General features: G+C 43.3%; 2 protein-coding genes across 5 annotated transcripts in view; both read right to left on the bottom strand.

Moving 5' to 3' along the window:
* Nucleotides 1-1100, bottom strand: part of LOC135241974 (E3 ubiquitin-protein ligase Arkadia-like) — a 39276-nt gene extending 38176 nt beyond the window's left edge. The window contains exons 1-2 of one of the 3 annotated variants that reach the window (XM_064312805.1): nt 610-1100; nt 353-439 (exon numbers count right to left, since the gene is read on the bottom strand). The gene's annotated coding sequence lies outside the window, so the exon portion shown is untranslated. Of the gene's footprint in view, nt 1-352 lie in introns of all 3 variants that reach the window. The other 2 variants (XM_064312804.1, XM_064312806.1) reach the window with 2 other exon arrangements.
* Nucleotides 1101-2090: 990 nt separating this feature from the next.
* LOC135241975 (ubiquitin carboxyl-terminal hydrolase MINDY-2-like) lies at nt 2091-26209 on the bottom strand. Of its 2 annotated transcripts, none has more exons than XM_064312807.1 (9): nt 25203-26209; nt 24294-24351; nt 19094-19158; nt 14382-14540; nt 13750-13852; nt 12641-12783; nt 11285-11458; nt 8067-8255; nt 2091-7668 (listed from the first exon to the last, which is right to left on the bottom strand). In XM_064312807.1, the coding sequence occupies exons 1-9, from the start codon at nt 26097-26099 to the stop codon at nt 7468-7470; spliced, it is 1989 nt and encodes a 662-aa protein (XP_064168877.1). In that variant the 5' UTR covers nt 26100-26209; the 3' UTR covers nt 2091-7467. The 2 variants fall into 2 exon arrangements, with proteins under 2 accessions (XP_064168877.1, XP_064168878.1); XM_064312808.1 differs by having other exon boundaries at nt 7305-7668; nt 8073-8255; nt 25203-26208.
* Nucleotides 26210-27399: the final 1190 nt, after the last annotated feature.

The following is a 27399-nucleotide window of genomic DNA, read 5'->3' as shown; positions in this document are numbered from 1 at the left end:
GCTAGCTTAGAGTTTTAGTATCGTTAGCTAACCAGCTAGCAAACACAGTCGCCCAGTGAGGTTCAGTTCTCTTATACTTTATGTGCTAGTTAGCTAACAAACGCGCTTGTTCGCTAAAGTATCTAGACTAGTACTAATTCCTCTGTCTGCTTCACCTAACTAACGCTCAGACAGACTAACGTTAAACCACAGGTGAGAAACCACGAGAAACGAGCCCAATTCGAAGTAACGTTAGCTAGATCTAGCTAGCCTACTGAGCTAACTATTAACGTCAACAAAAGCCAGATACCTAGCAGGGCAGTCTGCTTGCTAGCCATCTTATATTTTAAAAAGGATAAGTAGACTAACTTACCTGTAAGCAAGACCTGACACGACGGTATTCGTACGAGGCTCCGTTTTCAATTAAAACCCTTTGTTAGCAGGCCAAAAGGCGAATAAACTGAAAAGGGAGATAGGAGTCTAGCTAAGTGATACTGCAAACGAACGTCAACAGCCGGGCTGTGAAACTGACAACACAAAACCAAAGGCCCGATGCTGGCTAGCGAAACCTAGCAGGGGATGGAGGGAGAGACGACGGAGGGCTACGAGTTGGCTGGCTTGCTCGCTAACCTTGTAAAATGAGAATGTCGTCTTTTCCCTTTTCTGTCGCGAACTAGCAAGCTAAAGAAGTATTCTCAGAAGTGAGTCTTCATCTGTTTTTCAGATGGCTAAAGCAGAAATTCCTTTCCGTTTGTCATTTGGGCCCGTGGTGAAGTCCCCATTCCTGCCTCATCGCGGCGTCTACTGTTGTTTATCCAGGCAGATTTCTCTCTCCTCGACTGATCTGTTTTCTGAAAATCCCCAGAGCCTCACTCAACGACCACGGGCTGTCCGTTCACCACTTAGGAGACTGTACTCTATAAAGTCTTTCCTAATGTACATATAAAGTTCCGGTTTTACCTGAAATGTAACAATATATAAAGTTCCGGCCATGCAACGTCATAGGTTACTTAAATGAACCAGAATAGCGCTTTTAACGGACAGCACGGAGCATACGTCTCGTCTGTGTAGTAGCTTTTTTCATAGCTGCTGAAAGGGTTTTGCGACACTGGTCGGGGCCTTGACGACTTTCAATTACTTTCTCATAGGCTTCTCAACCTGCCCTATAGTGCCCACTAGTGGTAATAAATTAAAATGGCAAAACTATCCCAAACAAAAATGCCGATAGTCTCTAATATCTAGCTGGGCTCTCCTGTATTTAATGAGCTCCGACCATTTCAGGAGTTCAAGCATATTCTTTACAATTTACAGATGTTTTGTATTTCTGTTTCATATTCCACTAATGGCCCTTTAAAATGATGTGGGCCTTACAGTTTGTATTGCTGAGCCATGGTTAAACTGATCAGAATGTACAGTATAAAACAATCTTTATGTGTAGCCTACATGTAATTGAAGAAATGCCCCTCTGTATTATAGTGAAAACAGTTGGTTTTCTGTGGAAAAATAAGAAAGGTCTTGAAGTAGGAACATGCTATTGGCAAAATGGTGTCCGATAGTCACACTGAAGAGCTAAAACCATTCCAAGTTCTTCCAAAAGTGCTAATGGCATATTCCAAACGGGGGTCGACAAACTCCAGTCCTGACAGGCCACACAGGTTTTTGATGTGTTTCAGCAGTGATTCAGCATTTGTTGACTTGAGAACAAGGTACGTGGGCTCTTAAGGCAATAGTTGGCTGCTGACTGAAAGGAGACCACAAATAACAGAAGACAATGTGGCCCTCCAGGACTGGGGTTTGACACTCCTACTCTAAATTTAATTCCATGAAAAAGCCATGCTGGAAATGGCAGAAGTTATTAAATTGATGGAAAGCACAGAGACCACAACTACAGCACTGATACAATGATATTCAATGGGGAGACCGATGGCTTGATTTGTGCAATCTAGGACTGTTTTAAACACAAAATATGAGGAAAATTAACATAAAACACGAAGAGTTTTAACTTTTTACACAACCACAGTTATTATGCATCACTTTAACAGCAAAACATAACTTGACTTCCAGCCATAGATATGAGGAGTAACAAAATCAGAGAGAAAACCAACAAGCAGTTCTGCTGTTATATCTGTATTTTAATGTTATCAGGCTAAATGTCCATCGTCAAAGGCATTTTTAAAATAAACTAAAAATGCAGAAGATACAGAGGAAAAATAATCCAAGAATGACCAGCATCTAAATTGTTTTGACATGTTGTAACAGAGACTACATAAATTATTTGGTCGCATATAATAAACACATTTTAATCACAAAAGAGTTGACACTGCATTATGTCCCAGACATGCCACATTTGAATGTTTTACTTTGTTAATAGTGAACCAGCATTGTTTGGAGGGCATAAAGGCATACAAAGGTGAGATAAAGGAATAAGCATGGGGTAGCAGATAAAATAAGAATATTTCACTTCTGGTTAATTAATATTACAACTATTATGAAGAAAAAGAAGTGGAAGAAGAAGAGGAGGAAAAAGAAGCAGAGGAAGAAGAGAAAAAAAGAGGAGGAAGAGGAAAAAGAGTAAGAAGAATGGTTAAATTCAGCCATGATTATGTATCACAAATAAAATGTGAAAAACTCATTACTTGGGTTGGATACAACAAAACACACGGCATTCATGCAAATATTGTATAAAGGTTTTCTTTAAAAAATCCAAGCACATTTTTAATCATGAAGTTTTAGATCTCTTTGCCCAACAACTGTTAGATAAATAAAACACAAGATTTCCAAATACTTTAGACACTGCTCATAACTTCGCTTCTCACCTGACTCACTGCCTTTACAGCTAAAATTTTAGTACGAAGGTAAAGCCGTTTATATTCCATTATAACATACCCTATGTGACCATAGCAAATTTCAAGTGACTTCATTTCACTGGCATAGTACAAATGGTATCAATTCCACTGTATTATTTCTCCAAAATTTTTTTCTTCGGATAAATACAGGGTATAATTTGTATTGCTTTTCTTAAGCATATCCATGTGGCTGTGTAATGTTAATGAGCAGGCCTGAATGTTCAAGGATCAACTTTGCAGCAAGATACTCCCCACGCTCTTGCAACATAATGAAAGCAGTTGACATTAAAAAAATGAAACCACAAAGAGCTAGTATACATTATATGGGAAACAGTGGTGAGTGCAGTCAATCTTTCTACCAATTTGCACCCAACACCCCAAATCCACATGTCCCCAACATATACAGAACCTCATGCTCAGCCCATAAAGTCTGTGATCACAGATACTGAGCCGATGTTTCCGATTCTGTTTTAACTGTTTAAATCCCTTACATCAGACTGCTTTAATGGACATTTTAAATAGCACAAATGCTACTGAGGATGATTTTCCTCCCATATATTAAGAACTGCATGGTGATAAAATTCAATGAGGAACAAGTAAAATTGAAGGGCCACCAATCAGGTTTTCCTTTCATTTTGAACATTAAATTCAGTATGAAATCCATGCTAAATCATTACACTTAAATCACTTCTTAAATTAAAACAATGAATGAACGGAAGCAACGCTTGACTATTACATTTTTTTCCTTTGTCATGAAACAGAGGTAGCTCTGAAGAGGTATAGTGGATTGCGGCTGTTGTCATTGCCATAAGATTGTTTTTTTCTTCTGTTTTTGTTCTTTTTTACACTGTATACACTTTAACACACATATACAAAAGTCTCAAGCATTTCAAACTTTGAGTATATATTTAACAAAAGGACAAGTAACGTGTCTCTCTCGAACACTTTAAGGGCAGTTTCAAAGACGATAGAAAAACAAGATTCATTTATACAAGGGCATTGCAGGCAATGCAGGCTAAATGTTGTGCTTGTTCATAAAAGCCATTAAGAGGGGCCACCTCAAACAACAAATATTCATGAAAATATTTTTTTAAAAGCAGCTCAATAAATACACATATTTCTAACATTTACATTTTGTGCTTATGGCCTGAACATTGTCAATGGCAGTCATGCAACTGGAAAGGGAACTTAAAGGCTTTTAATCTGAAAATGTAAAATAAAAAGACCATTGTTGGTAATCTGTTTCCTCATCAAATGCTGCAGTATTTACAAAACTGACTTCCTAACATTGATTTCTTGCCCCATTTTGCAGTGTTTAAAATCCAGACACGAGAATGCAACAAAGAGCTAAAAAAACATTTGTGTTCTATGTGCAGGGAATTCAAAAAATTCCAGATGTTGTCATCTTCGTCAAAACCAATGGTGTCACTTGCACATGCAGTAAAAACCCAGAATTAGTATATATTATATATAATTTGTTGCTTGGGAAACACCATGAATTTCCCCCAGTCCTGATATTTTTATATGTGATCAGAAATGAGGTCTTCCATTTCCCAGTTCCCATGAGAAATCGATCACTGCAGTCATTAATATTGCAAAGCAAGTCTTCACACTAAAGCTGAAAATACAGCTCTCAGTCACGGGGAAGAAGTATGGTCTCCTATGGAAGACTGATCGCTCAGAAATTTAAGAAAAGAGAAGAATGTACACAAATTAACGATGAGTAAATTAACCATGCAATTTCTTGGCGTTTAAATTTTTATAAACTATCTTCAATGTGAACACACACATACACAAGAATCCATAGACATCTGAAACAAAAACGTCAATGCTTACCATGAGAACAAAAAAGATACATATCACACACTGTTTTTTTAATGCATTCTCATGGTACTAAGGAATAAATATAGTCAGGGATATGTAGCTGATCCATGTGGAACCACTCATTAGACTAGGAAAGGTCCCCTCAGTAAAGGCCCGAGAGTGATTATGAAGCCTCTGATAAAGTCTACAGATTGTCTCACTCTGCTGATACATCTATTTTCAGATTTTACAAAAGATCCTGTAATGTAAGGCTTTTAGTTTGTTCTCATAGTTGGTTTGCCCAAGGCCCAGGTTACATAAGAAACAGGTAATGCCAGGGTAGGTTCCCATGCACCCAAGTCTCTACATATACTAAAAATAAATGTCTCTGACAAGGCATTCAGTTGGAATGTATAGACCAAGAATAATAACAGCTCTAGAAGTGGCAGTGCCAGCAAAGGAATTGGACACAGCCATTTAGACACATCATTTTGTTCTGCCATAATTAAAAGTCATAAATTAAGATTTTAGAAAGTTAAACAATGAGAGAATGTTAATGAAACAAAGCAAACAAAGCAGAGCTCTAGAGCATTCAGAACCAAACCAAGCCCAAAGCGATAATTGTGTCTCTCTACATCAATATCCATTAAAATCTGTCTAATAACATGGCCAGCCGAAGCCTCTATAGTCACCCATGTCCTTAAAGCTGAACAGCAGAAGCAGTCTCTCGTGTTAAAATTTCCAGCACAAACAAGTTATCTATCAAATACCATGTTTTCCTTTCCAAAAATGAGCGCTGCCAAGCCGTGTATGTGTGGCAATGACTCGGAGATCACAACTGCATTGGGACTGCTGAGGAGAAACTGCCTTCGTTTAGAAAAGGTCATTAAGTTCTAGCCGTGTCTATGCACCAGACAGACAGACACACACAAAGATACACACACACACACACACACACACACACGGCAAGGAAACAGACATTATTCCCACACGATTTAATCTGAGCTGCGAACATGTCCAAGTAAAAACCCAGAACAAATGGTTGATGTTAAACTTGGCACGGGTAATAGCCCTTATGGGTTTGCTACGTTTCTGACTGGACCTTGTAGTGCGCATGCTGCATCTGTACACTGGCCTGGGCTCATACAGCATGTAGTGTCAGGTGCACACGAGCCAGGCCAAACGCTCGAGAAGGCACCCGAGAGGTGTGAGCCTCGTCGAGGCGGGTAGTTGCGGAGCCGAACGGTGTGGTTTGTGTGGGATTTCACAGGCTGGGTTAATGAGAGTGCCTCACGTCTGTCAATTAAAAGGGGCAATCTAATCAAACTGCGAGGAAACGTGAAATAATGCAGACACAATGGCAACAAGATGGCAGCACAAAACTGAAAGGCTAATTTAACTGAGGGGAGACTGAGTGTTCAGTTTATTTGTGGAGACACACCACAACAAACAACTGAAGGGGGACAACTGGGTGACTTGGTAGTAATGAGGGGCGAGTAACTGAAGGGAACTTTGAAACCTCAGAGGGAGCAATCCAGTGAGGAGACACAGAGGCAGGTGCTGCTCGTCATGTAAATAGCATCAATGTAAAGGTAGTGAGCCACGCCACAAATTTCAAAACATCTGTGGACGTTATTTCTGTGTGGACTTCCACCACTCCACGATCCCCAACACACAATGTGAGAAGTACACTGAAAAGTGTGGTGTGGGGAATGGAGAATACAGCGCAGTGTGTACAGGGGCTGGGGGCAAACCTGGATCAGACTGGTCTCAGAGACCATGCGGTTGGCATCAGTGCCCATGCAGATGCACGGGCTGTAACAGCAGCACGCTGGACAGACGACAGCACACCTCTGCCCCTCTGGGGTGACATCACCGACAGCTGGAAAAGGGCGCGTCAGTTCCCGGGGCCAAGGTCTCTTTCTTTTTTTTTAGCGATGCACCTTCAGTTAAGGTCCCATTGGCGATGAACACAAAACGCCTGCTAGCAGCGAGAAACGTGTAAACGTACGCGGAGAAGCGTTTTTTTTTTTTAAAGTGGTGGAAGAACAACACAGCAGTCCAGCGATCCGCTCGACACGGCGACTGTACCGCCAGCGCTCGAGGAGCACGGAGGAGCGGCCTTCTAAAGGGCGTGTGCATTACACACTCCATAACCCCGCTCCATCTGTCAGTGTTTCAGCCTCTACTCCAGCCCCCCTATTGCCTTCGCTAAAATGTTTGTCTCATTTAGCCTCAAAATGACTTTCCTCTATGCAAATAAATATAAATCAGCAGATCAAGAGCAGCAGGGAGAGGCCTCATTCAATGAGACACTCAGTCAATTAAAAAAAAAAGACCAAGAATAAGTTAAATTGGTCAATTTTTACAAGTGCTGTAGTCCATATATTTTTTATAAAATAGCTTATTAACAGACTAACAAAATAACGATGATTAAAGCATTCATAAGAAACAAATGTAGTGATGAGTTGGTGAGATTTGACGCTGAGTACTTGTTTTTCAGTGCTTTGTTCTGCTACGACCCCAATTCTCCATCATGAATGTAGTGCAGTGTGGAAGAGTTTGGGCAGCTGTATCAAAGCTATAACTCCAGCTGTAGGACTGTAGAACCTACCCTGCTCTTCCACGTGGTCTGGAAAAACACGAAGGGGAAAGTTTTTTTTTTTTGGGGGGGGGGGGGGGGGCAGGCACAGGTGGCATGTAGCAAGCTCTTGTGAGTTCTCTCTATCTCTCTTCTCTCTCTCCACTCTCCTCCTTAGTGTTGGTTTGTTTGTGTCTTCATGGGCAGGGGGCTGAATGTTTTGCTGAGCACAGACGACACTCAGCCCCCTTTCCTCTGTTACAAAAGGACACACTTGTCTTTGTCTTTAGACTCCTTCTTCAGCTTTCGCTCCCCAGTGCTGGGCTGTTTCCCTGGGCTGGGCGTGACACTTGCTGCTCCTCCTGCTCCTCCTCCTCCGTCTTCTTCTTCTTCTGCTGCTGCCACTGCTGCTTGTCCAGCTCCTGCAGCTGTGCTGCCCCCTGCTGGCTGTGGCTGCCCCTGCAAGTCAAACAAAGCACTTACTCCATTACCTTTTCCTTTTCGCCCTTTTTGTTCATCTCTCACCTGTCTTACTTCATGGACACTTTAACCAATGGCATGTATGATAAATCAGATGTCCTGTTCACTCTTAAATGGAGCAGAACTTGAAATGAGAACATGGTCATAGAACAATAAATATGTACAGTAAATAAGACTCTGTACACAACACACCCATTCAGCACAGCCCCATTGAATGAGGTAAAAGGAAAAAAATTTTACCACTTTTGATGTGTAGTAATCACCAATATGTGCCGAAGTGAAATGTGAAGGTAGAAGGAGACTGTAGTGCATTGTGTCCCCAGCACTGGACTGGCCCCTGGCCCCTGGCCCCTGGCCCCTGGCCCCTGGCCCCTGACACACACCTGTTCCTCTGCGGCCGCCGCCGCTGCCTGCTCCTGCTCCTGGTAGAACTGCGAGGCGCGCCGGTCCTCCTCCTCCTGGAGTTTCTTGGCCAGCTCCAGGTCACTCAGGCCCTCCGGGGTGAACTCCCAGTTCTGCTCCTGATTCTGCTGCTCTTGCTGAAGGGACAGGGCCATTAGGTAGTCCTGCGGAGACAGGCATTCTTTTTAGTGCCAGGTTTAAACCCAAATACACCTTTTTAGGAAAATACAGATTAACATGTTTGTACACATATTTTTTATTTCTCAAGCTGAACAATGATATTTGGAAGATATTTGGAGCATGAGATTAGTGGAAAAAACCTGAGCATGAAATAAACAGTGAAACAATAGTGATTCGTTGCATTTCCCAACACGTTGACAGATGGATTTGTTAAATAGCAGTTCAAGATTAACAGACCCCCACTTCAGTCTTCGCACACCCTACTGTTTTTATTTGCTATTGTATAATTGATGATGTCATTGTGCACAAACATTTAAGCTTTGGAATCTTCTCATTCCAGGTTCAAGCTAGCATGATTTCACACAGTGTGTGTATTTTTAAACTGCACACTGTGCATTCGGAGCAGACAGATGGCAAGAGAGAGAGAGAGAGAGAGAGAGAGGGGGAGTTATACAGAAAGAGAGATCGACAGTGAGAGAGAGAGGAAGGGAGATAGATTAAAGAACATGCTAATGTATGCTAAAAATAGTTCATCCAAAATACAGAAAATATATTCACAGCCTGTGTCAAAATATATACACAGTGGCCTCCAGATTAATTGGCACCCTTGGTAAAGATGAGCAAAAAAAAGCTATGAAAAAATTATTTGTTATCAGCCTGATCTTACACTCAAAATACAAGAGCAATCTAACCTTTAATTGAGGTCAAATTATTCATAGAAAAAATTGTTTATAAAAAAAATAGACATTTTTACTCAAAAGCATGTATCAGAATAATTGGCATCCCTAGAAAGTCTAATGAACAAAATCTAATTGATGTTTATTACCTTTCATATTTTACTTTTTTAAAGCAAACCTGAGTCTTTAGGAACTCTTAAGTGTTCTTAACTGTTTCACTGGGGTATAAATATGAGGCAACATGCAGGCCAAACTCCCTCAGTCATCCATCAACATGGGAAAGAACAAAGAATACAAAAATAAAATGAGACAAAGGGTTTTAGCTAGGCATCTGAAAATACCCAGCTCCACAATTAAGGGCAATAATTAAGAAGTTTCAAACAACTGGAGCAGTGACGAACCTCCTTGGAAGAGGACGCACGTGCATTTTGACCCCACGCACAGTAAGGAGGACGGTTCCAGAGTCGAGACGCTAAAGTTCCTCCAAGGATCACAACAGAAGAACTGCTGGTTGCATCCTGGGCTCACCAAGTCTCCAAAACTACAAACAGATGCTACCTCCATGCCAACAAGCTATTAGGAAGGCCTGCTAGAAGAAAGCCTCTGCTGTCATCAAACTACAAACGTTAGCACTTGGAGTTTGCTAATGGTCACTGGAACTTCAACTGGAACTGGGTAATATGGTACAGTAACGTGAGAAAAACAGATCTTTTGTGGAGGAATGATCTGCGATCCCTTTGTACGTGTTCTCCCACCTCATTAAGCATTATTAGTGAAGGAAGGGTGCACAAAGTACTAAATGCAGGGGTGTCAATAATTGGTACACACATTTTTTTAGAATAAAGTATTTTTTTTCCTCTGAGCAATAGTATCACAATAAAACCATGTGACTTTCCTGTATTGCTGAGCATAGAAAATACTTGATAAACAATAAAGTGACTGTTATCCAGCACTTTTTGCTCATATTAATTGAGGGTGCCAATACTTCTGGAGGGCACTGTATTTGACAAAAAAAGGACATAAGAAAGTAGGCACTGCTGGAGGCACTGCTCTGAGAGATGAAAGCCCCCTGTCAGACCCTGGGCCCCACACGCCACGCAGCAGAGTCTGCGTCCTGGTAGTGAAACGCCTGGATGCTGTCGATGAGGCTGATGATGATGATGATGAAGAAGCTCACAGGGGGTGCGAGTATCATCTATTATTGAAGAGCCAATCTGGGCGGAGAGGAGGGTGTCAGATGTGTCACTCAGATTAGCCAATAACGCGCGCAAGCTCCGAAACCCAGAGGAGAGAGAGAGCGGGGCGATGGGGCGCGCGGGGAGGGGGGGGCTTTTAACATCTATTATTGAAGGACTCCTCCTGCTCTGTGGCAGCTGGGTGATATGACACTGCAGCGGAGCTGACATCCTCACGGCGAGTCTGCCGAATCGGAGACGTCAACACACGATCCTGAAAAAACAGAGCTGCGCGAACCCGCTTTTAACCAAAACCCAAAACCCTCAGGGACCGTGGAAAAACAGCAACACTCATCAAAATCATTGCAGTTCGCTTTATGTGCAAACGTGTGTTATTCTGTGCCGTTGTTTTATAACGTCATTGGAGTCTTGGCTGGAGGTGCCCTGGTTTAGCTGCTCTCTGCTCTTTGTTCCACAGTGGTGCCTTTGCATTAAAATACCTCCCCTCACCTCTCACTTGTCAGCTGAAAGCATAAGTTCAGGGACACTTTTTGACAGCTTTTTTCTTCCCAATGCAGAGGTTTTTTATTTTTTTATTTTTTTAACCTCACTTGCTTGTTTGTGGGGGCTCAGGCTTAGTCTTGCCTGATTTTTTTTCCCACTTCCTGTTTTTCTGTAAAGCATCATTGTCACAGTGTCTCTCTGAAAAACTCCATACAAATAAATCTGAACTCAAATGACTTCCAGCAAGGACCCAAAAATAAGGAAGTGGAATGTTTAAAATGTCCCAGAATACCAGTTCAGAAAAACTGAGCACTTAATTTTGCCATACATATTTACCACTCATGATAGCTTAATAAACTATTACTGTAAAGTATAAATATAGCATTGGTACTATTTTTCGGACAATTCAGAGACAGTTTGCACTACTGCCGAGTCACTGCAGGTCAGTGTATCCCACACACTTAACGGACGATCCGGACCCAGCCCGGACTTAATGACCATATAAAGGTCCCCCCTTTTCCCAACTGCGCAGTCTCTGGCTCCAATTTGTGCAACATGGTCGGACATCCACAGATTCAAAACGGTTTCACAGGCCCACGGCAAATGGCAGAGGGTGACAGACACAGTCCATATCTCTCCCACAGCCGGTGGTCTGACCTGGTCGATCTGGTCCTGCTGGCCGTGGTAGACTGTCTCCGGGTCGGAGGGCGGGCGCAGGCGGAACTCGGAGTCGCAGAAGTTGCTGTCTCCGTCCACGTTGTGCAGGCTCTCCCACACCACCTTCTCCTCCGTCAGGAAGCCCTGGTCGGTCACCAGCAGGTACAGCTGACCCTGTCATGTGACCACAGCAAGTCATGTGACCACAAGCACGCAGGACAAGCCAGGGGCCCTGTAGTCACCACACTTGCACACACTGAGGGGAGAATGTGTTTCGTTCGAGGGAAATATAGGATGATCCAATGGATGAACTTGAATGATTCTGAAATGGCTTAATTGAGTGGAGCAGATGGAAAAGCTACATGCTGGATGGCTACATGAATAAAAAATGAAATCAGTGTTACAGAACAGTGAGACATCCTGTTGGACCACAAAGCTTCTGTAGAAGGCCAAATGCTTTGATTAGCTTTGTTCCACTGTCCTTGGGATGAAAAAGGGAGATAAATCCCGCTGTGTGTGTGTGTGTGTGTGTGCGCGCATGTGCGTGTGTGTGTGTGTGAGTTTTGGGATGATGATTTGCAGCTGGCAAGTGCATGTTTCATTTGGCAGCTATATGTAGCCCCAGAGTGTTCGTACAGACCAGCTCTACTTCCCTTACATACAGGAAGAGCACATCCCTGCCCCAGTTAGGACTTGGGGATTTTGGGGGGGGGGGGGGGGGTAGGTGTCAGACTGGGGACAATCTTAGGGTGTGAGACTGGGGATGTGAACAGTCACAGAATTTATTCTAATTCTATATCACACGCTGAAATATATTTACACAGCCATGGCTTTACTCAAAAAATTAAAACCTGCAGCCCTTTAAGTCTTAAGTTGTGTGCCCGCATCGTGTCTCCACGCAGGAGGGAATTGCAGAAGAATAAAGGCGCTTATCAGGAGAGACGGATGATGCAGAGACAACTAGTATGAATGCACTGAGGTTGAAGATAAAGCCTCGCTGTGCAATGTGCACACAGACCATAGATGTTAACACCATAGATAATTACATTAGATGTTATCTGTCTTTTAGACTACATTGTGGAAATAGGCTTATGTCCAGAAACACAACATAAAATTATGTTTAAAACACAGTCTTGGGTGGAACAATGATGTGAAGTGAGAAAATAGGCAAGGAAATGAACAAATTTAGGCAGTTTGAGCCAGGTGTTAACATATCCATGGCCACTAGAGGGCCTCTAGACATCATCTACTTGTGAATGATGTACCAAATCCTTCTGAATGCCTTAAGCCTTTACCCTTATACATACTGAAACCAATTTAAACACAATAGAGGCTGCTGGGGCTGCAGTGGTTCACCTTGAATTTGGTCATGGTGCTGAAGTGGTTGTTTCGGAAGAAGACACATAGCTCGCCCTCCTGCACGGTGGATGTGAGCTCACACAGGCCGTGGTAGGTCAGCTGGGTGGCAGTGCTGTTCAGGAACTGCTCCGCTACCAGGCCTGGGGACATACAGGGGTCACAGGGAGGTCACACGAGCAGCATGAGGCCATCCCAGTTGAGAATTTCCATTCTCGATTTCCTGATTCTATATTTATTTGACTTCTATTTATGGAAGATCTGTTTTGAATTCAATGTTTTCTCATTTATTACTTTCTTTTTTCATTTCAGTGTCCTGCATGATATATATTTGTTTTTGGACACATTGATATTGTACTGTGCTTTTCTGCTATGTGTATGTTCTGGCAGTACAACTATTTTTGTCATGCCAATGAAGCATATTTAGACTGAATGTGAAAATTGAGTGAGTAAGATACAATTACAGACTAGCACTGAGAGATATTAGACAGGAAGATATAAAAAGACTTTTACAACAGACAGAAATAGACATGAAAGTGAGCGAGATACTGGGGGGAGGAGAGAGAGGGAAGAGAAAGAGAGAGAGCAGGACGGAGAGAGCTGACAGGAGCGAGAGTTGAGAGAGAGGGATCACACAGAGACATAGTGAAAGACAGAAACACATCAGCAGGACAGAAAATTTAGAGATGTTAGCCGTGCATGACCGATGTTGACAAACAATCAGAAACAAAAATACTGGGATAGAAAGAGCAAGAGACTCAGAAACGCAGTGAAATAACCAGAGCAAGAGACAGAGAGATGGGGGAAGGCACATCCTTAGTTGCTGATGAATTAACTTGGCTTCCCATTTCTTAAATAAAAGTCAGAAATACAGACGGCTCGTGGATTGAGCACAGCGAGCTGTAATAGAGCTCAGAGCTGCAATGGGACACACTGCACCTCTACGCACATGTAGGGTCCTGAGTCTGTTTACTGGGGCTGAAACACTACAGATAAGGGAAGAGAAGGAAATGGAAGAGTGCAGCGTTCGCCCGGCTTATCGAGTGGCCTGAACGCGGACAGGGGGATCAGGAAGTGCAGAGAAAGGAGCAAGACCGCGGCACGCCCACCTTCCCCAGCCTGCTCGCCACTATCGGACTGTTTACACGAGATTATCTTCTCCACCAGCTGGTTGTAGCTGCAGTTCCCCACCGCCTTCACAATGTCACTCATCTGGAGAGAGATAGAGAGAGAGAGAGAGAGAGAGAGAGAGAGAAAGAAAGACAGAATGAGAGAGAGAGAGAGAGAGAGAGAGAGAGACAGTCAATACTGTTCTTAAATGTATCACCTCAGTATTTCCTCTGCCATTTTAATGCTGTTACGTAACACCCTGCTCAATGCCCCCCTAAGGCACAGGAACCAAGATGCTAGATGGCTTCTCACATTTTTACAAACAAACAAGTCCCAACAAGACCAGCCACAAGTCACACTCCTGAGTATTTCTCACTTAAAAAAACAAAGGGGGGGGGGGGGGTGAGGGTCCAAAAGCTTTCTATTTCAGAGGGGGAAATGTACCCCCATAAGCCCTGCCTCTGCTCTGGGGACCCCTGAGTCATTACTGTGAAGCACAGGTGGTAAAAGCCTCTGTTCTGTCCAACGCAGACCACTGAAATCCCACAGTATGGAAGTGCTGAGAGAAACGCTAGTGAAATGGCGGAGGACGGCCATCGCTGTGAACCAGGTGTGGGGCGGACTGACTGACCTGGGGGTCTACCAGCCAGCCGTGGTAAAGCGGGATGTCCAGGAGGTCGAAGACGATGCACTCGGGCGTGTACTCGAACACCCGCACGCCTGTGAACTTCACGTTGACGTCCAGACCAGTCTGCAGCTTGTGCAAGACCGCCATGGCGTCACTCATGTTCTGGGAAATGAAAATCAATAAAACATTGTCATCATCATCATCATTGTGGAGGGCACTTTAACGCTACTATTAACCCCATACAGACCGAAGCACAATCTAGAAATATATTCCCTTCACATAAATCATTTCACCGAGACTGCTCAAGGTATTAAAAGGCCCTTTTAAAAGTGAGAAAAGTTCACACAGGAATGAAATGGTTAATAAAAATATTTTTAAAAACGACTCAGTGGCAAAAACAATCCCATGATCCTCTCGATTCCTTAACATGGTCACCATGGCAACACCTGCCCTGGGCCAATAGAAACACATTTCTTTTTCCCTCCAGGTCACTCTGACTCAAGCAGGGCAAAAAAGACCCTTCTGTCCCTGTGCCAAGGGAGGACTCTGCAGCTGCCTGCCTGCAAATAAGACCAAGCAGAGCGAGTGCGTATGCATGCGTGTATACAAATGTGTGTGTGCTCTCACAAACGTGTGTGTATGTATGTGTGAATACAAATGTGTGTGTGCTCTCACAAACGTGTGCACATGCATGCATGTACACAAATGTGTGTGCTCTCACAAACGTGTGCGTATGTACGTATTTGTGAATACAAATGTGTGTGTGCTCTCACAAACGTGTGCGTATGTACGTATGTGTGAATACAAATGTGTGTGCTCTCAAAAACGTGTGCACATGTATGTATGTATGTGTGAATACAAATGTGTGTGTGCTCTCAAAAACGTGTGCGCATGCATGCATGAACACAAATGTGTGTGCTCTCACAAACGTGTGCGCATGTATGTATGTGTATACAAATGCGTAAGCTCTCACAAAAATGTATGCACAGATGTATGCGTGTATACAAATACGTCCTCTCACAAACATGTGTGCGCATGTTTGTATGCGCGTATGCGCATGAAAATCTGTGCATGTATGTATACATACAAATGTGTGCCTGTGAGAGCATGGAAGTGTGTGTGTGTGCGTGTGTGTGCGCGCATCTCGGGGAAAATTCTTCAGCCCCCACACTCAGTGAAAGGGCCTGTCCATGCCCCCCCTCCCCCCACATCTGTGTGTGTAGATTAAGCGGCAGTTGTAAGGGATTAACCTGCACGTGTAACGGCAGTCTGCACCAGAGAGCCAGGGCTTCTCACTGGGATGTCATCACATGATCATGTCACATGAGCATGCTCTGACCCATAAGGATCAAGGGTCAGCAGAGACATTTCTGTCTCAGCTCTGCAGTCCTCATTTGTGAGTCAGTGAGGTCACGGCCATTATTTCCATTGCTCTCCATCTACACGTCTGTTATGCACCAACACAAAATGGCTGCAGCAGACGAACAGTTAAATATTACATAAAGCAAAATATTTGAAGGGCTTCTTTAGACGTAACATAGCCTACATGTAGACATGCACGAGTACATAGACAGTAACCACGCAATGACTTGGCAAATAATTATGTGTATAAAATCAGTTTAAAATGGTGGATCAGCAGACAGTCATTTCTCAAGTCCTGCCAAACCCTGAGATCAGCTTCGCTCGTCCTGGGCACACTGCACTCTCATCAGCAGCGAGGAGGGCAGGGGAGCACGGGGAGTTCAGACAGAAATACCCAGGCAGAGGAGCAACCTGCACAGGATCAGTACCAGCCTCTGCCACCCTCTCTCTTCTCCACCCCCCCCCCCCAGTATGCATTCTCCCATACACCCAGTCAGCCTGCCCTGCTCTGCCCTGCCCGTCCTTACATCATCGTCAAGCACTGCACTTCTGCTACAGGAACAAGAAGGCTGACATACTGTCACATAAGACTCACCAACTAACCCACTAACTTGAGGTCGTGTACACTTTTCGGAAAAAGCGCATTAAAACATCAAGATCCGGTGCTTCTAAGAGACCACTTTCTTTGGTCTTAATTTGTTTCTCTCTGGGCAACGTGCCCGAATCTGTGTAGAAGCGTTCCCATAAGCCCAAAAGCCTCCGTTCTCCACATCCCCTCTGCTGCTTTTCCCATTTTCTGCCCCGGACTGAAGCAGTAGTTCCCAGGATACAATCCACTACTCCCCAATCTTACTGCTACGCTGAAACAGGGCAGGAAAAACCACAGACAGTAAACTCACTGACCCTCCTAAACGCAACGAGCCTAACTTCAGCGCTGAATAATTCACTAATAGAGGGACTAAAAGTGTCATTAAATGCCTGGTAAAACAGTTACAGGCTCACAGGCGAATTCACCGGAGGCGTACACACTGTGCAGGTTCAGCTCCCATTGCTGGGGGTTAGGTTAGGTTAGCAGTCACCCGAAAGGCTCAGCTGGCATTTCCAAATTGGAGGGAAAAGAAAAAAGCTTTTGATGTGTTTGGCTGTCAAGAGATGCGCCAGGTGAGAAAAGTCCTTGGGGAGGAACGGAGGATGTTGACCGCTTGATTTCTGTGGCTTCTGGGACTGGCAGCTCCTCTGGTCAATTAAACAGCACCCCAGCAAAAGTAACTAGGGCAAAGGAAACATACATATGGCCCTGTGCGTCACTCCCTCGCTTAAAGTATGAGGAGAATACAGGAATAGGTCAGTGTTGAGCTCAAAATTACACCGTGGATAAATGCAGAAACCCAAGCAAAACCAACAGTTTTAAAGTAAGCAATATCCAAAGCACACTGATAGCACTCTGTAATCTGCAAGTGTGTGGTATTGGGCTCGGCCCCCTCATCTGGCTGATGTACACACCGCAAAGCTTTCTCCTTATGCCACAGCCCTGCAAAGCAAAGGACTGAAGAGTACAACCCCCCCCCCCAGGCCAAAGGTCGCAGGCTGCTTGCTATTCCAATCCACGAGAACAGGCTGGTGGCAAACGCATAAATCTCTTGCACATTGCATTAATGTATTACCAGCAGAGATTACAACAGATTACTGTTGATTACTGAGGTTAATCACAATTTAGTTCCCATCGCAGCAGTGATGGCCCATCAGAACTACAGCAAATGGGACTCCACCCAATGGGTGGCCTTGGCCAAGCCTCAGCAGTGGAATATCCTCTAATCGGAGCAAATCTCGAGTTTCCTAATGCAGCGTTAGCCGTGAGCGCGGACAGGACGTCTGGCCAAGACGCCTGTCATCCGCGAGGCCGGAGGGAAACGAGCCGGAGGCCACTCCCACTCGAGGGTCAGGGGCGGGTCCATGTGCCGACTGCGGCCGTACCCTGAACTGCTCCTCCATTACACCCACTCCGGCACAAACCCCCTCATTACGCCCGCGCTATTCTGGGCCCGTCCTCGCTGCTCAGCTCCAGATGGGCTATCCGCACAGCAGCAACGGCCCCATTCACACCCTCAGCCTCCAGAGGTCCCGCTCAAAGACACAGCCACAGATGGCGCATCCCAAAGCCGCCAACGGGGCCGCAAATAGACCAGGCTAAAAACGGGAATAAAGACGAATGATCCCAGTACTGAATATTCCATCTAAGCCATTTGGTATTTTGTCATCAGCACCCTGCTTTCAAGCAGTCCAGCCCCTAACCCACACTTCCTGTCTGGGTGACGATGTCCTCAGAGGTGTTGGGTTTAAAGTGTGAGATCTAAGACGTCCTGACAGTACTGCCCCTTAGAACACTAATGAGTCCAAGCTGACTCTGCTGGACAGTTGTAAACCTCACCTCCTTCATTCTGTGGAGCACATGTCCGTAAATTTATTTTTCAATTTCGCTTTCCTTCCTGAAACGGTTTGTCAGTCACTGAAAGACAGTAGTCTGAAGTAAGAAAGCAGCAAATTGATTTAAAGGAATATTCAGACTTATATCAGCAGATTTACGTTGTGCATATGTGTTTTCCATCCACAGCGATGCGAGGAAAGCATTTGCAGATGTGCTGGCTTTCTTACCAAAAATGCAGAGATTGGGCTCAGGAGAGAAGAGGAGGGGCTCTGGGGCCCCGCCTCCAAGCCCACATACCTCTCCCACATTCCACACACAAACACGAGATGGGAACAAGGAACGGCTGCATCCCCACAAACTTTATCATCACACCATCTTCTGTGTGACAGAAAGGTAAGGCGTGACTTTGATCTAAACCAGGGGATGAATCCCTGAAGGCTGACAGCATTATGAAGACTTTGGTCTGTCAGCATTCACAGATTCGGCTTTGAAGTGCCTCGGGCGCAAATACACCAACTTTGCATAATTTCTGTGTAGAGAGAAAACACAAATGAGCATGTTGCTTCTGGATGGCTTTTCCTCTGAACAAAATCCCCTCTTCAAACCGCCCCTTATTATTCTGAGTTTCAGAAAACGCATAAGACACATGGTATGCGTGAAGCATTTTTGGTCAACAACAAAAACATTTTTACATCATGTGCAGGGGTGTGGAGGGTGTTTTAACGATGACCATATTGATGTAGTGAACATCTCATTGTCAGTCATTGTTAGTGGATGTGCCACTCCAACACCTGAGAGCCTGAGGCTGTTATTCTGTTGCCTGGACTCATCGACAAACATGTGACCTTCTAACTCAGCTTGGAGCAACCTTCCAAGTCAAAGTCCACAGTGCGACCCGTGGCCATGGCGTACGCTCACTGCACCCTACCTGTTCGTAATTCAGCCGCTGAGCTTCAGAGATCTCTTTCGGCTTGGCCTCAAGAATATAGTCTCCTGCAGGCAGAGATCGGAAGACAAAGAAAACATGAGGGGATTGGGAGGGACAGTTACTTCATTTCCAGTGCAAATACAACCTCGGGTGGGGCTGGGAACCCCAGCGCGGAGCTCTCTTATTAAAAACATCACGCGGCTATCTCAAACCAGCCGCTTATGTCAATCAAAACCTGAAGACACATGCTTCTCCTTGACCTGGCTGAAGCTGCACAGTCATCCGTGAGCAAACCGTGTGGTGAGAGAGAAACCATGGAGCTGGCTGTTTTTCTAAGAGAGAATTTGGCCTGAGGATTTGGATCATATTGTCCCCACCTGCGTGAGTGAGAGTTTGGGTGGCTCACAGAGCAGTGCAAATAGCCAACTTTCACACAAGACAGGCAAGAGCAAGAGGGGAAATGGCAGCGGTTGTGACAGAGACACCCTCAGTAGGTTGGCGGTTTCCCTGTTTAACTGGCGTTTTGGCCGCAGTCCGGCCTACTCACCAGCACCACGACCACAGTGGTGACTCGACTCCACCCGTCCACCACCTGACTATGAATCTACTGTCAACCCCCTCACCAAGATCACAGATTAACCCCACGTACAAGTACCCTGCGGTGAAACTCACAGCCACAGACGCTACCTCTCAAACAGGAATATTAACCTCATGTGCTTTCATCTTTAAATATTCTACGTCAAGACTGAACCTTTGAATTATTAAAAATAAGCACTGCATGAACCTCTGTCTGTGGAAATAATCACTCACTGCAAAGACATATGAATGAACACATTGTACTTTCAGGCAGGATAAGAGCAAATAGTTACTATTTAGCCTACTTCATGCAGAGTGCATAGATCTCCATTAACATTCATAATAAAATGTATTTGCATTTTCCATAATTTCATGTTAATTAACAAGAATTTGAACGTAACTCCATGTATTAGATTAACAATCTGTATTAATTAAATACCAGCATCTAACCGCAGGCTATTACATGAAAAATATATAGGCTATTACATGAAAAAAAGTGAGGAACTTAAAATCAGGTAGCAGTTAATTCGCTCAAGGGCATAGATTAATTCTTTGCCCTCTCAGCATTTAATTGTGACATCACTGCCAAATATTCACAGCTTAAGATAAATATTCTACATATAAACAAATTTTACATTTATATGATAACATCATTCAATCAGAATGCTGTCCACACCTTCCGTTTCTGTGGATCCAATTGGCTGGAAGTAGCTTCGCTCTGCAGTCTATATAAATATACTCCATAATGTTTGGGACAAGCATTTCTTGATTTGGCTCCGTAATTTTAGATTTGTAATCAAACAATTCACATGTGGTCAAAGTGCAGAGGAGGCAAATAGGACCTGCACTAGACGGCGCTTCATCCTACTGCAAGACAATGATACCAAGCATACTGCTAAAACAACAAAGTCAAAAACTGGAAAATTCTTCACTGGCCAAGTCATTCACCTGATCTGAATCCAATTGAACATGTGTTTCATATGCTGAAGAGAAAATATATGAAAGCATATGAAAGACAACTAGCCCTCGAAGCAAGCAGGAGCTGAAGATGGCTGCAGTACAAGCCTGGCAGAACATCACAAGAAACAAAACTCAGCACCTGGCGATGTCTATGGGTCACAGACGTCAAGCACTCATTCCATGCAAAGTATATTCGACAAAGTAATAAACATAACTACTTTAATTTATGTAATGAATACGTCAATATGTCCCACACATTATGCTGCCCTTAAATTTGGGGGGGGGGGGTTGTATAAAAAGTGCAGTAATTTCTACATGGTGAAAGCAAAGAGTGTATATGGATGTGATTTTTTTTGTTATTCTTAACTGATGAAGAAAAATATAAATAAAATCACTCTTTCAAAAATAAAGCAAGCTTGTATTCTCTTACAAGTGTGGCTTCTTTCTTTTTACCCACTCCACCATAGGGACCAGACACAACACCCAGCAGCACATCTTTGTTTCGGTGAGACACGTTGATGCCTCCTAAGCTCTCACCTCCATTTTCCATGCAGTGTGTCTTTGTAGCACAGCATCAGAAAGCCCAAACTCTCCTACCTCAGCAGAGCCACACTGCTGGCGTTCAGCTTTAAAGAAATGCATCCCTTTGATCCCTACTTCTGTCTGCGAGCTTATTCAATGCACCAGCATCTCTGAATCTCTACTCGTGCGCCTTCAGCCATCGTTAATTTGGTAATGGGAGTTTTTCAGGGAGCATTGATCCCCCCCCCCCCCCCAATGATGACGTAACCATAACAAAGTGTCATGGTTCATATCACTCAAAGCAAACATAATCTGCTCTATGCTGGCCCTTATGGAGAGGAAGTGCCAACACAGATCCAAACCATTAATTACACACTCTTAGCGGTTTGTGCTCTAAGACAGCTAATTTTGAAAGCAGAAATTCAACCACATTTTTTTGTGGGCACATATATTAGAACTGTCTCCTGAAGCAAGTCTTTCCTCCCCTATAGAATAAAACCCTAGTATAAGCATGGAAAGATCAGCACTTTTCAGAGGGGGGATCAGCAGCAACTATAAGAGCTCTCCTCAAGAAAGATATTGTACTGAAGGCATAAAAACAGGAAAATTTACATCAAGACTGAAAACTCCATTTTATAAAAGTACTTCTAGCTGCTAGAGATTTTCTGGTGTGATCCAAAACCTGGAATCTGACAGTGAAAGCAAGGTGACTTCAAAGACCTAAACATGTGACAGATGACAGATATGAGTGTTTATTGTTGGCTGCAATCACATGCTGTCCTTTTTTCTCTTTCCACTAGATTCAGACATTTAGCAAACAGGGAGACAAAGAGCACAGCAAGATAAATATGCAACACAAAGTTTAATGCTTCCAAATATAATTTACTGGGTGCACGACAAAGACAAGGCAAGAGGAATCATTCCAGCAGGTAAAGTCTAGTGGGGACAACTTCCAAAAAAGTTGTGCCTGATCAAAACCTTTTCCCCTGTTGAACATGGAATAAATTACACTTGGGGGCAGTATACTGAATTTCCTTCTAAGAAGACTAATGTGTTATGTGTATAATACATACTCTGACAAAGCTCAGTCACAACCTGCTATTCCCCCCACCGTGGCTGACCAGAGAGCAAGCCAAGCTTCACCATGTTGTTACAAAAGTTCCACTGCACATTTAATACCATACAGGCAAGCAAGCAAGCACCTTCAATCTTCATTTAAAGCACTCATTGTGAGCAGTGTCAGGGCCTCCCACAGATCTAAATCATCATTCATCCACCAAACAGCTGGTCGTGTCACCATCCACTGAGTTATGAACCACATTACTGTACTCATTCTCATTCCATTTCCTGATGCCTCTACCACAGAGGAATGGCTCTCTCTGCTTAAAACCTTGTGAACTCAACAAACATTGTTTAGTTTTTTTGTTTTTGTTTGTTTTGTTCTTTTATTATATCACAGTTATAGAAATGTGATGTTTAACGTGTGTGGTGTCTTCAGGAAAAGGCACAGCTGTGTGCTTCTGTGTGCTGACAGACCTCCAGTCACTGTAGATCTCGAAAAACAAACAGTGGTCAAAAGGGCGCTCTTGTAGCACTACCAATCTGGAATAACTTCACTCTCAGCATGTAACGCAACAACGCCTGTTCTTCTTGTTTCTAATTTTCCATTTCATAAAGTAACTCCACAGGAGAGAGGTTCCTTCATTATTTTTTTACCACAACAAACAGTTTCAGGTTAGTTTTCTCCGTGTGTGCACTGTGGTAACCCAATGCAGACCCATGACATCATGGCAGTATTTTGGACAGGGTTGCCCATGGGTTGGCAAGACGGCACAGAACCTCCTTGGAGGCTCTGGGTGTCTGGTTACAGTGATGACAGGGACCAGCGTGCCACACGATTGGGGGAAGATGGCTCCGGTTTCCCCCACGTCAGCAACAAATGGCTTGTGGGATTCCCCCACTCCAGCGGCCCATCACACAAAGCACTCCACCACCTCAACAGAGGCTGGGTATCACAGGGCTTACGTCACCTGACTCACTACTGGACTTAGATACAGTCGTCAGCCACAATGAAAATCAAAAAAAAAAGACTAATCAATCATATCTCGCAGCTGACGTCTGTCAACTTTGTAGCGAGACAAAGCAGAATTTACAGCTTCCCTGGTATAGCGAACAGCTCAGAACCGGGAGAAAGCCACAGTGAGCGTTGGGTTACTCTACAGTGCCGCGAGCAGTGTCAAGGATCCAGCCCTCAGCTCAGTAGCTAATGGGGTGGCTATACACAGCTGGTTTTCCCATGTTTTCAACAGGTTTTCAGTACTGAAATGGCAGGTGTATTTATTGTCACAATGCAATAAAGTAGCGAAAGAAAGAAGACTCCGCAATGTATTTCTACACTCTTGCCTGAGGGGGAATATTGAATAAGGCCTTTGGAAATCATAGTCCGACACATTCATCTGATCTGATTTTTGGAAAAGATTCCTCTGAAGAGCAACAGATTCCTCTGGCGAGCAGTTCTCACAAGGAAATCAGTCATCAGATGATGTGCTCATTGTAAAGACCTTTTTGATGACCACTGGTCTATTTGGCAGCATTTCATAATGGTTTAGGAAATGGGCTTGTTACACAAAGGTAGCAGGTTCAATTCCTGGATAAGGCACGGCTGTAGTGCCCCTGAGCAAGGTATTTAGCTTGAAGTGCTTCAGTGTATATTCAGCTAATTAATGGATACTATGTCAAAAAGTTCTGTCAGATAAGAGTGTCTGTTGCCTAAGAGCCAGTCATGTAAAAAAAATTTTTTTTGTGTTTTACCTGTATTTTACCACCAAAAAAGAGGAAAAGTGTCATTCTCTAACTGATAATCAAAAAACCCACAATAGATAGAAAACAAATTGTAGGACCATTACTGATAAAGTTTTCAGTCAGCCATGTTTTTTATACTGTATCCTAGGTTCTAATGATCACATGGTAAAATAAAAATATCACATAGTCACTGCAGCTTAAGTAATTGTGAGTTTTCATCCTGGATTTTCTAGTTAGTAGATAGTCGTCCAGTGCACATTTGCAGATTTATCAAAGTATCAGACGTGATTGGACCAACCTTTTTTCTGGAAATGAAGATAATGGTATATTGCACACTTACCAAGGTATTCCATCAATTGTTCTGCTGTTATGATCTCCATCATTGGGGGCATCTTCACCTACAAAGCACAGTTCATTGTTATATTTAACAAAAGACATGAAAACAAGAAAAGAAGGTTAAAAGGCTAAATGAAGCCAGGACTCCAAGTTCAGGGGTGTCAGGCCTGAGCAGCAATGAAAATGAATGAAAATGTTTACTTCATACTTATACCGCAACACATGATCTGGCTATTCATCAATCAATACTCTACATTTGGATTACCAGTTCAGTGCTGAATATTAATAGACAAAAACAGGACATAACTTGTACCTCCACACTGACTTACAAGATTCCTCTTTCGTTAAGTAAACATGATGAGACTGTGTAAAACGTAGCCCTGAAATCGAGAGCAACAATGGGAGTAAAACATTTTCTGTTTAAACAAAACTGAGAATACCAAAACAGTCACAAGGCTGTTTGTGGGAAGAATAGAAATACATCTTGCAGGTCGAATTAGGGCCCTTGAGATACAGGGTGACCCAAAAACACATTATCGGCAGTTGCTGTGGATTAACATTCGTGGTATTAATAATAATACCCGAACTGACAGCTATATATTGCCTAGGTAGATTGTATAAAATTACATTCATTGATGTGATGACACTCCTTTAATTCATCAAGCTCGTCTGCTCGCCTCCTAACTGTGCGATTTCACTGACCACGTTTTGCTACCTCGCGTAACGGGATCACAGCAAACGTAAGGCTACTCACAATTTTACTACAGTGTAGCCTACTTAGTTATGCCAATTTTGCTATTGACAGGCAATACGACGTTTAAATTGTATACGCTAATATCTCCATTTTTTGATAATCGAATAGCATTTCTTTCTTCGTAATTAATCAGTCTGTTTAATCATGTCAGTTATTTACCTTCCATGCTAGCAAAAGGACATTCATAATTGCCAGCAAGGGGCACGGCCCGTTCTCGTTCTGGGTAATGATAGGCGTGTTTTCTTTCATCCATTTGATCCATTTAATGTGGTACATGGACTGGCCAGCGCCCCGGTCCTTCGCGCACGAGGCTTTAGCTCCATCAACCCCATAGTCGTCGCTTTGAAGAGCGTTTGCTATTACCCTGTCCTCTAATCCTTCGCTGTTGAGGTCGGAACTTGGACAAGAGTTTAGATTTGAGAAGGAGTCCAAAGAGTCAAAGCTCCGGGATTCACCTACAGGACTGGGGTCACTCCCACTCAGCGGCCCCTCGGACGCAATATGGTCGCTGGATATTATCTCCCCAGATTTTACGTTTCTCAAACTTGTTTCGTCCGCACACAGAATAGTCGGAGGCGATATAGTAGTCCGTCCCTGTGTCTTACAACCTGTTGTCTCAATATCAACATTTGCAGTCACTGTAGATTCTTTCATCCTAGAAGTGGAACCACAATCCATCTTGTTTTCCAACTTTGAGGTAGCACCACCATCATAGCCTGGAGTAAGGGGTAGTCTATGTCCCATTCCGTTGCTAAGTTGGTCTGCCGATTGCGACGTCCCCCCACATGCCTGCTTGTCTTTCAGTGCAGAATCGTACATTTCCGAAATAACTTCTGATTTATGGATGCAGGAGCAAGCATTGTCACTTGATGTCGGTGAAGATGCGCTACTGGTAACCAAAGTAACGTTATTGAGCGCAGAAGGCTCACAGTTCCTGCAGCAATCAGTCGCTCCTTTCACCAGTCCTTGTGTTTTTGTGTCGCCCATTTCCCCTGTTATTATGGAACATGGCGCACCTCCACCAAGTTCACGGTGCAGGTTTGCATTTTTCTCCATGCCGATTCTCGGAGACGCTTTTTCCTATCTAGATAACAGCTTCAGCTTCGGTTGCAAAGACGCCATGACAGATCTACAGAAGTGACGTCACTACGAGTGGAACGCCTCTTCTTCAGGTCAAGGAAGGGCAATATCAACTAAAATGAGACTCTTACGATCGTTATTCTTTTCTTGAATGAATGCTAAATTAATTATGTGGTGAAATCTATCTATTGTTTGTCATTTTAGAATGCATATCATGTAAGGTAGGTAGAGATAGCCTCAATAATTATTGTGCAGTTTTAGAAAGTCTTAGGATTTAGGAATAAATCAAGCAAGCAAGCACAACTATTTCACAATACTATGCAGCGGCTCGTGCTTTAGTGTTTGCTTGAAAAAGTAACGAAACGCTTGCTACATTGTTTTTTCATCATGAGCAGCGGTCATCAGCCATTTGAACTCGTCATAGGGGCATTTGGAGGGAGATTACTTTCTTCATGCATTAGAAAAGTTAAACGTAATAAATCATAGTTCAAAATAAAATAGAATAAATAAAAATGGTGTTATACACCATACCAAAAAGAAAAAAACGACAAAAATCGTACTCAAGCCTACTGGAATATATTGGCACTAGAATCTAAAACAAAATAGCTAGGCTATCATTTGTTATGAAGGTTTCATCGGATGCAATATCATGTGTAATATTATTATTTTAAAAAGTGCAGGCAGTTCTCAGCTGGGTTATATTCGGTAGCCAAAGCACATGTGTGGATTGTTTTGAGTAGGATGTGGGAATGTCGTGCCTAAACTACAGTACCGTTCTATTCCGCCAAGGGGCGGACACCGCACGGCAAAGTAGCCTGTGCACATTCCTCGGTAGAATATTGAAATACGATAATAGATTTTTTTTTTTTTTTAACTTAAAGATATGTCATTATGCTCATTTCACATACCAACTGTCCATTCATTCTTCAAATTCGGTGTTGATCAAATGTTCACTGAAGAGTAAAAAGTGCCAAAGGCATTTGAGGCAAGAGATTCATCTTTGTGCCTATAGAAATACGATATATTTCCTGTCAGTTGTACGGATTTGCTGCTCATTAAAATAAAGGTCTGTCTCTTCGCATGACAGGGCAATAAAGTTAATGGTTAACATAAATAGTTACATACAATGGAAAGGCATATAAATTGCTTATTAAACGTAAATGATGGCGCATTTCTTCAATGCTGCAATCGCATCTAAAGAAATAAAAGAGAAATGTAGTATAAACTAAAGAATGAAGACTTATAGCATACGTAATATTGCGATGGTGGCATAACG

The sequence above is a fragment of the Anguilla rostrata genome, chromosome 16 (assembly GCF_018555375.3).
Source record: "Anguilla rostrata isolate EN2019 chromosome 16, ASM1855537v3, whole genome shotgun sequence".
NCBI lineage: Eukaryota > Metazoa > Chordata > Actinopteri > Anguilliformes > Anguillidae > Anguilla > Anguilla rostrata.
Note: the sequence above shows the minus strand (reverse complement) of the source record. Positions and strands in the feature narration are given on the sequence as shown.

Bases quoted from the DNA above. Each gene is read 5' to 3' on its own strand.
- LOC135241975 (XM_064312807.1), bottom strand. From the start codon at position 26,099: ATGGAGAAAAATGCAAACCTGCACCGTGAACTTGGTGGAGGTGCGCCA. The intron at 24,352-25,202 runs GTAAATAACTGA...TGTGCTTTGTAG, and splicing joins TCCTTTTGCTAGCATGGAAG to GTGAAGATGCCCCCAATGAT. The intron at 8,256-11,284 runs GTCAGACCACCG...CTGTCTCCGCAG, and splicing joins AGCAGGACCAGATCGACCAG to GACTACCTAATGGCCCTGTC.